The sequence below is a fragment of the Plectropomus leopardus genome, chromosome 7, assembly GCF_008729295.1.
Source record: "Plectropomus leopardus isolate mb chromosome 7, YSFRI_Pleo_2.0, whole genome shotgun sequence".
In the NCBI taxonomy this organism is placed as follows: Eukaryota; Metazoa; Chordata; class Actinopteri; order Perciformes; family Serranidae; genus Plectropomus; species Plectropomus leopardus.
This window is the reverse complement of record NC_056469.1, coordinates 33,390,449-33,402,798: the sequence shown is the minus strand read 5'-3', so window position 1 is coordinate 33,402,798 and position 12,350 is coordinate 33,390,449. Positions and strand designations below refer to the sequence as shown.

The 12,350-nt window shown below is 40.4% G+C and overlaps 1 protein-coding gene across 1 annotated transcript in view; it reads left to right on the top strand.

The window, feature by feature from the left end:
* si:ch211-113g11.6 (uncharacterized protein LOC559008 homolog) overlaps nucleotides 1–8,277 on the top strand; it is a 51,432-nt gene extending 43,155 nt beyond the window's left edge. The window contains exons 11-14 of the mRNA XM_042490821.1: nucleotides 2,201–2,316; nucleotides 3,418–3,590; nucleotides 4,371–4,426; nucleotides 5,049–8,277. Coding sequence (XP_042346755.1) covers nucleotides 2,201–2,316; nucleotides 3,418–3,590; nucleotides 4,371–4,426; nucleotides 5,049–5,395 — 692 coding nt within the window. The 3' untranslated portion in view covers nucleotides 5,396–8,277. The remainder of the gene's footprint in view (nucleotides 1–2,200; nucleotides 2,317–3,417; nucleotides 3,591–4,370; nucleotides 4,427–5,048) is intronic.
* The last annotated feature ends 4,073 nt before the right edge of the window (nucleotides 8,278–12,350 follow it).

Here is a 12,350-nt window from a genome sequence, read left to right as displayed (position 1 = left end):
TTGTGTTCATGCAGCAGCTCTTAATTGGTGGGTATCTGTCAGCTGTGAAGACCTTTCTGCCCGTTCTGTTTACCACCATTTGTGAAGCAGGTTTTTGACACAGCAAACGCACACACATCTTTTACTGCAGCAGCCACAGGAACACGAGTCTTGAATAGAACTGATGAAGGAGGAACACTACTGCTGTAATTTATAAGCACAATGTTCAATTAGTGAGAAATTTCAGCCTGTTTCTACATGTCGCAGACTTGCTCAGATAATTAAACAAGGAGAGTGCACACAGGGCAGGCAGAGTGGATGTAAGCTGCAGGAAGAGTGAACACCTGAGCAGCTCTTATAGCCTCAGGGTCCAGGTGAACTCAATCAGCTGACGAGCCTCCCGGTGTCTCCTCTCCACACTCTGTGCTTCACAGTTTTCCTATAATGAAACACTATCTGCCCTCAGGTCTGATTTAACATGAATCAATTTAGATATTAGCAACATGTAAGCATGAAGCTCTGATAATGAGGGTCTCCAGGCTAGATTTTGACACAGGGCCCCAACAAAACGGGAAGCACATTAAGGTGCGCGTCACGTCTGTAGATTATGTGCTCCAGTGGTGCATCTATGCATCAACATACATTTATTAAACAAGCGCAAACCAGTTAACATACAGTTGGCCTGTATCTCCTGATGCCGCTGGAGGTCTTGTTAAGTTATTTGAATGCTTTGTTTGTAATCACTTCATACTAAAAGAAACGGATACTAAAAGTGCATTTGTTTGGGGGGGCACTTCTGCAAAATGATTAAAAGCCAGGAGACAGTTTCAACAGCCCAATACGTGTGTAGGATTGTAGGACATTTCTAGAATCTTATGAGGGCAGTTCATGGATTTGGGTACATTTCAACGATTTAAGGGCATTTCTAGGATTTTAGGATGTTTGTAAGATTCCAGGACGTTTCTCAGATTTAAGGAAGATTTTGGGGTTTTAGGACAATTCTATGAATTTTATTTTTTATTTTGTTTGATGTTTCAAGGATTTCAGGACATTTCTGGAATTTCAGGACCTTTTATGAATTTTAGGACATTTCTATAGTTTTAGGATGCTTCGAGGACTTTATGACATTTTTGGATGTTTCTAGGATTTTAGGATCTTTCTAGAGTTTTAGCACAATTTTCGGATTTTGGGGACATTTCTAGGATTTTAGGTTTTGTTTTGGGTGTTTCTCGGATTTTATGACATTTCTAGGATATCAGGACATTTCTAGTACATTAGGGACTTTGTTTGGACCTCAGTGAAGGGGTGCAGGAAATTGGCGCTTTTTTTGATAAACAAGCTCTATTTTGATGCTGTTTTATGCACCCTGGGACCTTATATACGAAAAGTACAATAACAATTCCACGTGTGAATCACTTTATTTTTATTGTGAATTATAAAATACCTGGGGCCACACAGCAACCTATCTAGGGGCAGATTTGGCCCGCAGGCTGAAAGTTGATTTCACTGTGGGATCAGTTAGTTTTTACAAATGATTCAATTTAGTTTATGAAAAATCACTTTTCCATCAGTTCAGAGTGTCTAATCATTCATCTTTAGCTGCTTCGAAAAGATCCCAGCTGAAGACAGGACTAAGAGTTTCTGAACATTGAATGCTCCATCATTTCAGTCAGGAACAAAACTTGATTGATCCAAAATCCCAAAGTTTTTTCTTTTATTGCAGCTAAATGTATTCAACAACTTGTACAGAGTTCAAACTCTTAACTTCAACCTCCCATCAGCAGTTTGTGTATCACTCTTCCCCTATTGGATCACTGCAGCCAGTAGTTTACTTTCTAGAATGATTTTGGCTCCATCCAAGGTTGAGGTTAAACAAGTACCGTTACAGTATTTCTCTCTCTCCAGAGCGGCTCTGCTTCATACACGCCTGCTCAAAAAAGTCTCTGAATCTCCAGTCTACCACTTTGCCTTTGGCCTTGGAGCTTATCTTAAAAGTGGAAGCTGTCCAAGTCAAATTCATGTATTTATAAAACATTTTGGACCAGACAACAAGGGCCTTAACTCCAGCAAAGAGAGAGGACACCAAAATTCACATATTCTAACAAACAGCTCAGATGATTTCTTTTCTATGTGTGAGAGCACTTGATGAGTTTAAAAACTGCAAATCTGTGATCCACCCCTGCACCCCACTCATAATCTGTCTTCTTCTTTACTCTTACAGACCAAGGCAAAGTTCTCAAAGTTCTTCACACCAGCGAGGAAGTCTTCATCATATCTCAATACTCTCTGTTTCACAACGAGGGCCCCGTTCTAAACATGGCCATCGACTCTCCAAAGGTAGGAGGAATAACGGTAAACTGTGGTTTCAGGGTGTGTCATATAGCCTGGTAATCCTGATGATGTGAGCTCAACATTGTGTTTCTCTCTCTGTATCAGTCTGGACTCTCTGACGCCCCAAACACTATCGGTGTGCCAGAATACTTGTCTTGACAGACAAATTATTCAGCCAATCTTGACATAAGCTACAACGCACAGATGTTGGGAGTTGGACAGTAACAGTCGATCTTCATCACCAACAGAGCCAGCTGATAAATCATGCTTTTGCAAAATTTAGTCAGAGAAACAACAAAAACGTCTTTTCCTCCAAAAACTAAACTGCATCCTCTTGTCCTTGTTTAATTGCTGTTATAGACTCTATTTCTGCAGTAACGTCACTTATTGCTGTGCTAATTTTAGAGTTAGCACTTGTTGCTTCAGGAGCCGCGAGACTTCAAGCATTTTACGTCATCAGCTGCAATGCAGTCCCTGATTGGCTGCTTACGTGTTGAACGACTGCACAAATCCCTGATTGGCCCAGATTGGATTTTAATTTCTGGACACAAGGCCAGGCGGCAGCAGGTTCACACTGATACAGAGAGCGAAACAGAATGTTGAGTTTACGTCATCAGGATGGTCTCACAGGGCAAGCTCACACTACCAAATAAATGAAGTATGACTATTAATTAGTGGTGTTTAATCAGGATTCAGTGCTCTCTGCGATGTTAAGGTAGCGTGATAGTCGCTGCAGCATCGCCATAATGTACTACTACTGTGATTTTACCGTGACACTTGATGTTTTAAACAAAAAGAATTGGTGTATGAACAAATCTGAAAGTAAGAAAAGAATAATGTTTTATTTAATGGATGAGGCTGTTAAATCATTCATTTGGGATAATATTATCACTGATGAAATATTAAATATCAAGGATAATAGAAATTCCTCATATTGGGTTCTAGTTGGGTTTTTTTTCATGTTGGTTTGATAGCTGTTTCAGCTACAATAAATATGAAGATACAGTGACTACTCGTAATTATTCTCGTAAAAGTGTGCAGTTCTGAATAATAAAAATGCACTAGAAGATTTATTCCAGTAATACTGAGTAATTTCTTCCTCCAAAGGGACACCTGTATGTCGGTACAGCGATGGAGGTCCAGCGACTGCCACTGGCAGACTGCGGTCGCTATGGCGACACGTGCAGGGAGTGCATCCTTTCCAGGGATCCATACTGCGGTTGGGATCGGGCCAGGAGGAAGTGCATCGCTATCCCACCTGGATACAACGTCACCACTGGGTAGGATTAGATATGATGTCACTGCTGCAGAGCTGTTGGCTGTTTTTACATGTGAGGAGAGGAGGAAAAAAAAATCTGAATCAGTTCAGCCTGATCTGAGATCTGCAGTTTAAGATTGACCATGTTCTAACTGTGGCCATGAGGTGATTGAATACACTTAACCCTTTGGAACCTGAGGAAATTGGCTGCATTTCCTCCAAAAACATGGGAACAAGGCAATGAAAAAATGAATAATGATAATTATAAATTATGGTTTTTCCCTATTTTTTTCCCTAGACATTTTTCCCTAGTTTTTTTTTTTTTTTTTAAATTCCTTGCTATTTGTGAAGTAGTTACTCATTCGTTTTTCCTGTGTTTCTGAAAATAAAATGCACCAATTTGCTCATGGTTCAAAGGTTTAAATACTTGTGATCGGCCTCTGAAAGCAGCACAAGAAAAGTGACATTGCTCCAGGATTCAAAGGGTTAAAATGCAGTTCAAAGAACAACTTGGAGATCATCAGAAATGCATGCAGAGCGAACACTGTGTTTCACTGTGTTAGTAAATGGCTTCGGCTTTAATGGATCTTGTGCATTTCCAATTTTAAGGGAGAATATGAAAATCAATCATGTGCCGTAATGAGCCCCTGACTCCTGCCTCCTTCTCCCCCCTGACATTGTTGAATGATTTGTTTCTGCATGTTTTAATTTGCTTCTAACAGTGGGTTGATGTGGAGGCTCATGAGCCATTTGTGAAACGATTTAATGCCGCTAATTTGTCGTCTCTATTATTTTCCAACAGGACACTCATTCAGAATCTGGACCATTCAAACTCCTCGGTTTGTGGGGAAGCTGCTGGTGAGCCCTTATCTGCTCTCTCCCACTCTCTCTGTGTATCTTAATTAAACCAAAATAGGAACCTTTCTGAGCAGCTACAGTAAAAAGATGATTATCATATAATTGAGCAGAGTCCAAAAACCCACAGGGAGGGTTTCTTTTTTTACATCATGGCTTGCCCTGTTTTCAAAGCTCAAAACCCAGTTCTAACCTCAACTAATCATGACAAAATACCCCCCTCTGCAGGGACGGCTATCTCCTTAAGAGATCTGATGTGAACCATGCATTTATTTCCAGTTGTGTCACTGATGCCACTGTATCCTGCCTATGGATACAGTGACAAGTTTTATCTATCTATAAAGACCTTTTATAGTGAAGCACTTTTAACTAAACATTTTTTTTAATCTAAAGGCCTTAGTATCATTATTTTATTGCAAGTCTTTTAAATTATTTTTGCTTTTACTGTTCCATATATCTCTTTTTAATTCTATTGTTTTAACTTTGAGTTGAGCTGTTCTTTGGTATTATGTTGTCCTTCTTCTCTCAGCACCTTGAATCTACTTCTGTGCATGACATGTGTTTTCTAATCATATAATAATTGCCTTGCCATGCCGAATTTTTTTTTATTTCTTTGTCCCTTCAGCTCTGAAGCAGCGTCGCACTTCCCCTAAAGAGGTGTTGGTGCAGTCCAACACCACCATCTTCCTCCCTTGCCCAGTGCACTCTTTCCACGCCACCTACCGCTGGGAGAAAGACAACTGTGTCAAGAACTATCCCTGCATCTTCTCTGGGGACTTCTGCGTCCTGGGGCCGGTTGTTGACACGCCTCTGAGGGATGGCGTGTTCCGCTGTATGGCCACCGAGGACGGGTTCAAGGTTGAAGTGATCTCCTTCAGGCTGAGGAACGACGGCAGGCTCCTGGCCGCCTCCCTGGCCTCCATCTTGGGGCCATCGCTCCTGCTCGCCATGGCTACCCTGTGGCTCCATTAACCGCAGCTACCGCTAATGCTAACCCCTCATCCTTACTGGCTCCCAATGACAGAGCGACAAGGAGCCTCTGTTAGGAGGTGAGGTTCGCAGAGCATCGAAGGACGTGGTTGGGTTGGATGATGAAACCTTTTTTTCCAAATCAATTTTTAGTGAGTCTAGACGATTAAATTCTGTATTTTTTGCATAAAGCGAAATACCTGCAGCTACACCTGTCTTAACAAGACCAGAACTGGAAAATACATTCATTAACAATCAGATTAAAGTTAACAGGAATCCATGAGTTGATGTCTCGAACTCAATTCAACCATCTTTAGGTGCTTTGCGAACTTTTCCTCTCTGACTCAAAACATATCGTATGAGTTGGGCAAAAAAACACCAATACCAGGCCAATTCTTTTTACCATTTCTCTACTTATTTTCAAATTGACTTGACTGTGCTTATTTGTGAATATATAAACCTTTAATACCGCTCCTCATCTAATCATTCATCTCGATAAACTTCATTGGTATAGCTCATTAGTACTTAGAAAAATGTCTGGTATTGAGATTTCAAAAGCCTTAACACTTCTGGGACATAAACTCCTAAGCACAATTTTGCAGTCGAGGCAGAATACTGCAGCCTCGGTCGGACTTGGCGCTATAATTAGTGCAGCTGAGTCTGACAACATCGCTGGGAGGAAGTGTCAGCTTTTTGACAGGAAGTAGGCGGATGGGCAAGAGCTCATTCTCGAACATCACTGTGTCTCAGCACCTCCTCCTCAGACGAGGCAGTTTCTTGCATCTTTTTATCAGATGGTATCAGACATCGTTATTACGCCTTGTTCACAGCTTTGTCCGCTGTTTTTCCTTTTTACATGCCATCGTCTTTCCTCCTCCCCAGAGCATCGGAAACAAAACACTCGCTCTTACAGGATGTGTAAAACACAACATCGACTACAGCTCCTTTGGAAGAGAAGTCACTTAATATATTGCAGTTAGGAGCAAAACACAAATTAAATTCACCTCAATTGACCTGAAAGTTTTGAAATCTGGATCTAGTTTTGTTGTGGAGAGACGGTGGTTGCAAGTCATGTGAAATAGCAGTGACCTTTTTGCTTATTCTGGGTACGTCTGCAGCAGTGCAAAATCCCGAGAGTCCGTCAGTTTTTAGGAAACAGAGCGGAGAGCGACAACAAGAGCTAATCTGCTGCAAATGACACCCAATTTCTGTCAACCCGACAATGCGTAAAGATGTGAACAAGGTGTTGCGCTATAGCAATTTCAATAAACACACACTTACATACTCATGAGGGCAAATGAAGCTAAACGGAAACTGCATATTAGGCTTGCATTTTATAGTTTGCTTGGAGGAAAAAAAAAAAAAAAAGGCTTGTATTTAGATCTGTGAAGTGTGTTCTGTATTTTATTGCTCCGCAGCTGCTGATTTCTACCATTGCTGCCTCTGTACGTGACATTTTGTCCTGATCGTTTGGGTTCTTCTGCCATAGTCTGAATTTGATATGTAACCATTGACTGCTTTGCCTCTTTCCCCAGGGACATCAGTGCAATTAGGCAAGAATTTTTTTTTTTTTTTGTCAGATCTCGATGCTGTGAAACAAAAAGCTTGACAGATTCCAGCATGATGCTCCGCTGATGTGCAGCAGCAGCCACAACCGAGAGCAGTCCGCAGCATCATCCCATAAACTCGTCTCTAATAACAAACTTTATGAAGACTAAGAGGGCAGTTTTAAGCTGAATGTGAAATGAGAGTTGCGTGACTGTAGCTGCAGTTCAACAGTCTTGAAATGCCAAAAAAAGTAAAGCCAAACCTTCTGAATACTGATCAGCTGACTGGAAAAGGAGGCTTGTGCTGTGATGAATTATGCAGTGGATTAGCATGTTCTCCAGAGCTTTGAGAATTATCATTCAGTAGTGTTACATAAATCTGCCTTCCACAGTGGCAGAGATGTCATTAATAGCTAATAAGACAATAGAGCCGGCTCGTCATGCACCATATTAAAGAATTTATTTTACACCGTCAGGGATATGAGCGGCGAGCGTGTTCTCGGCTGTGGAAATGTCGAGGTGCTGTCGCGTTTCTCACTCAGCCCGGTTGTGTGTTGCTGCTGGGGGATCTGCTCGCTATCTTCATTGCACTGACGCGGGCGACTGACTGTGCCAAGTAAAGAAAACATGATGCAACAAAGCTATGTTGAGCCAACTCATCCTCCTTCTTATGTTCACCGACAGAGTCCTTTCGCTCCTCACTTGGCGTAATCGTAAACTCCTGAGCGTGTGTCGGTCAAACCCACATACACATACTTTGTGTGCAGGTCAAACATGCATACTGTCTTTGTGTCGCCGCCAGTGTGGAGAACACCAGCCACGGGTTAAGTGCTGGTAAACATTTAGTCGAGGCTCGTAAGACAGAGACCTTTGGCTAAACGTTAACTTAACATACACAACTATAACCTCCTTTATGCTATATATCTATAATGCTGTGATTGTTTCGCTGTGATCAGAAAGCTGATATCACCAACCAATATGAGAGGAGGGGCCAGTCAGGCAAACACTCCTGTGCTGCGTCCAAAATCACATACTGTGCATATGTGTACCATCATTCAACATACTTTTGTGCAGGTTGGGCTAGTTTCCATTACAGTTTTGCACAAAATGTAAGCGTTATTTTCAAAATTTCAAACACATCTGCGAGATGACCGCTTTCCACTGAGTGATGTTATGCGACTTCTCATCTCACAATAACATAAAGGGAAGCTTGGCCATGGATGTTCAAAACATTTTCAGGTTTATTTCATTATTTACAATCTAAGGCCACATAGGTGAGTTATACAAGTGGAAAGGCGAGCCCCTTACACGTGGGAGTGGCCACATATAAGGGATTTCTGGGAGGTGATAGTCCACGATTTCACAGAGAAATTGTGGATTCAAAACTTCCAGATGATGCCCTCAACTTTTGAAGAGTTATGTGATGCAATAACAGCTATTGTAGCTCCTGCTGCATCATGAGGGAGCCAGTTCCTACCGACCAACGCGTAGCCATAGCATCATGTGACCTAGAAAAGCCAAAAAAGTGTTTCCATTGCAGTTTTGCAGAATATAGCTTTTTTCAAATTGCCTGAAATACCACTTCATGGGAGCTTGAAAACTTTTTTTGCGATAAATGGGGGCTTTTTCGCAATTGATGTATTTCCATCAGCCATATTTTCTATTCGCAATTTAAATTTCTGCAGTTTGAGGGTTAATGGAAATCCGCCTTGTGACACACCATCCACCATCCCCTCCACTTCTCGATGAAAAAGTCAGCTAATAAATTAAGTCCTTATAGAAATGTTATATGATACCTATGAATGTTACGTATATGTGGATTGAAGAAATGTACAACGCCGCCATATATTTCTGGCAGCTGGTCTGGAAAAGATCACAGTCATAGTTTAAATAAATACTTTTTAGTTGCCCAAACATAACCCGACCTTAAGGACAGAGGTGACAGTCTCTCTGATTAATTTTGAATGCATTCAAAATTTATATGTATTCATTGTGCAGATGAAAGAGCAGAGAGTCTGTGTTAAAGTATCGATTTAGGGCATACAGTAGGTGTGTTTCCTCAGCAGGAGGGCTGATCTCGTGCCACAGAGTGTAAAATGTGCTCAGACAGTTGTTGCTGTGCAGAGCTGATTGTATTTCCTCTCTGCTCCTCCGGCAGGTGGACTCAAGCTTTCATCATTCAGCACTTTACCCCCTCATCATCCTCAAACCCACAAGGCTTTCCTTTAATATCAACACTCTTCCAGCAAATGCGTGGAATTAAGATTTATAGCATTTAAAGCATTTACCAACGCTCACCGTCTACAAATCTCCTATGTGTTCAAGTCCTTGCTTTGATATGGATATCCACACAGCTGCTTTATCAAAATTCAGTTATCACTCACTCACATCCGTCATCGTCAGCCCGTCCGATAAAAGCTAATCTCCTTCAAAGCAAGCTCTTGATTTGCCTTCAGGAAACCAATTTAATGGATCACGCTATCTGCTGTAAACCAATCGACAGAGAGAGAGGCGGGTGGCTGTTTTGTTTGCTCTGGGGTTTTTGAGTGTCAAGTACTGTACATGATGTGTGCCCACAATTCTGTGTCTTGATATATCTAATTTTGAAAGTAACATGCCAAACTCTATTATTAAAAAAAGAGATTTATATTGGTGCCATGCCAGTCGAATGCCATCTCATAACATGTATTTTTAAAAAAATCAGATATCTATAGTGCAATAGATATTCATGTAACAAATCCATATTGACATGTGTTTCCCTGAACATGTGCGGTGAAAATTAATAAAATATAAGTATAGAGAAAAGGTTTTTTGTGTTTATTTTATTGAATCCTCTAATTTACCTTTAAATTACATTAATTTAGGAAGAAAAAGAAAAGACCTACCTTTTTTTCAAAGGGAAATTAAAAAAAAAACTAGTAAAAAATGTCCAGAAAATTACATTCATAATTATTATAAATATTTATTTAAAATCATGTTCCAAAAAACATTTTGTTGTTGTTGTTGGGGTTTTTTTTGTTTTTGTTTTTTATTTCAGTATTTTTGGGGGATCAGTTCTTGTTTTTATTGTTGCTGCTTCTTTGTTTTTTCTTTTTCTTTTTTTTTTTTAAACTTAATTTCTGGCTAGTTTTTGGGCGTTGTCCTGTCCAGTATCTAGAAATACATCTGGAATACTGAACAAAAATCCTCTCAGAAATCATGAAAATAATTTGGATTTAATCAAAATCCTGACCCTAACAACACCTCACATAGGTAAATAATAATTTGTCCAATATTTGGTTAATTTACATTTTTTTTGCATTAAAGTTGTTTAAAAGAATAGGAGTTGCATGTTGTGTGATATGCAGACTTGAATCCAAGCAGAATATTGTGAAAATCTGCACTCACACTCCAGATCACAAAATGGTTGACACTCAGTCGAGGTTCCTGTCAACACAAGCAGATTGCATCACCATCTGCTGGCCAGTATTTAGTGTATTGACAGGAATATCTAAAAGGATGCACAGCCTCTCTGTACTTGAAATCCTCTGACATGCATCATATATCCACTGTCTGCTGGTTGTTGCTGAAACCTTCTGCTGAGCCCAGTTTTTTTGGAGGGTTGTTACAGTTGTTTGGCTGAAGCGTCTTCCTCCCCGATCAATGGTGTTTCATGAATTTAGAGCCTGCAATCAACTCCACCAATCAGCACCAATGGGTGTCAAACCTGTCTGCTCCGATAATCAGAGATATGATGTAATGCCAGCCTGCAGGCAGCACTGCATGATGGGACTGAAAAGAAAAAGCCGCTCTCTCAGAATGATGAATGTTTTACAGCCGAAATATCCATTTATATCCATCTGAGGAGGATTCAGAGACTGCTGATATTCCTCTTCATTTCATGATGAAGTGAACTATAAGCATCGAGTCAAGTGCTGAAGTCTGTTCCACTTCCACGCTGATTACATACTGTTGGTTTGTCAAGGATGAATTTTCAGACTGATTACGTTCTCCAAAAACACTTCACAGCTATCGTTTAATTGCTCCCCAAATGTCTAATCTGAACAGATTCTCTGACACACAGGTTAAGCTATACTCACTGTTTTATGGATCTTGCTTTTGTTTTCACAGTTTTCAAGTGGCTTGCGCGTTTGTGAGCTTTTCTTCTTGTGCTGTGTTGTGTCTGCGTCACTCTGCAGTTACACCTCTGAACACGACTTGCAGTGATGTTTCTATGCCAAAGTTTTAAGTTCTTATTAAGTGTTGGAAAGTTTGACTGATTCAACCAGGCTCCCAGTAACAGCGCTGAGCTTTGCAACCAATTTCACCATGTTCTCGTCCAAAGCCGCCACATATTGCAGCTTTGTCAGTGGACTTTCGTGTCTAAATATTACGTTTTCGGTTTCCTTCTGCATCTGCTCCTTACGTGAACATTTTTTCAACAAATGCATATGATGGGATGATGGTGCACATGGTTATGTTTAGGCAACAACAGCACATGGCAAAGCAGGTACGTCAACAAAAGCCCATGCTGGCATGGATGGTTAGGATCAGGGAGGAAGTGAACATCAGACTCCTGCATCAAAGTCCTGGTTTATTTGACCCATCAAACATCCCTCCCACCCGTCCTACAGACGTCCTTGCACTCCTCATACTGTTATTGGCAGCATTTCAAACTGACGGAATCCAGCAGTATTTCATGGGCACATGACCGGTTCTGTTCGGCAACGTTCTCAAGTGATACGGCCTGTACCTGCTATAACTCACAATGTTGACAGTGTCTTTTGCTTGACACATTTTCCCCCAAAGTACAACATGCTTACTGTATTATGGGGAATTTCTTGTTTTCACAATTTATTTGCTTCTCAAATTTGAGATAAAAGTCAACGAAAGCATGCCATGCTACAGCATGGGGTACAGATCTACACTGCTGCATAGATTCAATGCAGAAATATAAACCCGTCTTAAGCAGAGTTGCACATTCATGCTGAGGGTGCACTGACTTCAAGAATTTTTTTTTAAAAAAAGCAATAAAACACAAATGTATGTACAAAAAATTAAAATTCCATTTGCAACATGACACTCAAATGTAACTCTTTGCTGTCCTTGCCATAAAATCCTGCAATCATGAACAGCGTCCTCTCTTAGCAGGAAACACAACAACCACTGGATGAATGGCGAATGACAGACTTCAAGATTCAAGATTCAAGATTCAGTTCATTTGTCATTTTTTATGTATTTGCATGAATAAAAAGACAAAATGATGTTATCCAAACCAACACCAGTGCAAAAGAAAACTAACAAAATATATTTGTTAAAATCGCATGTTTATCTAAAACTTCATGTTTAAAGCGACCAGACTAAGACCAGATCTAAAAAACTTGAGAACAAGAAATAAAAATATAGGAGCAGCATACACATCAGCACAGACA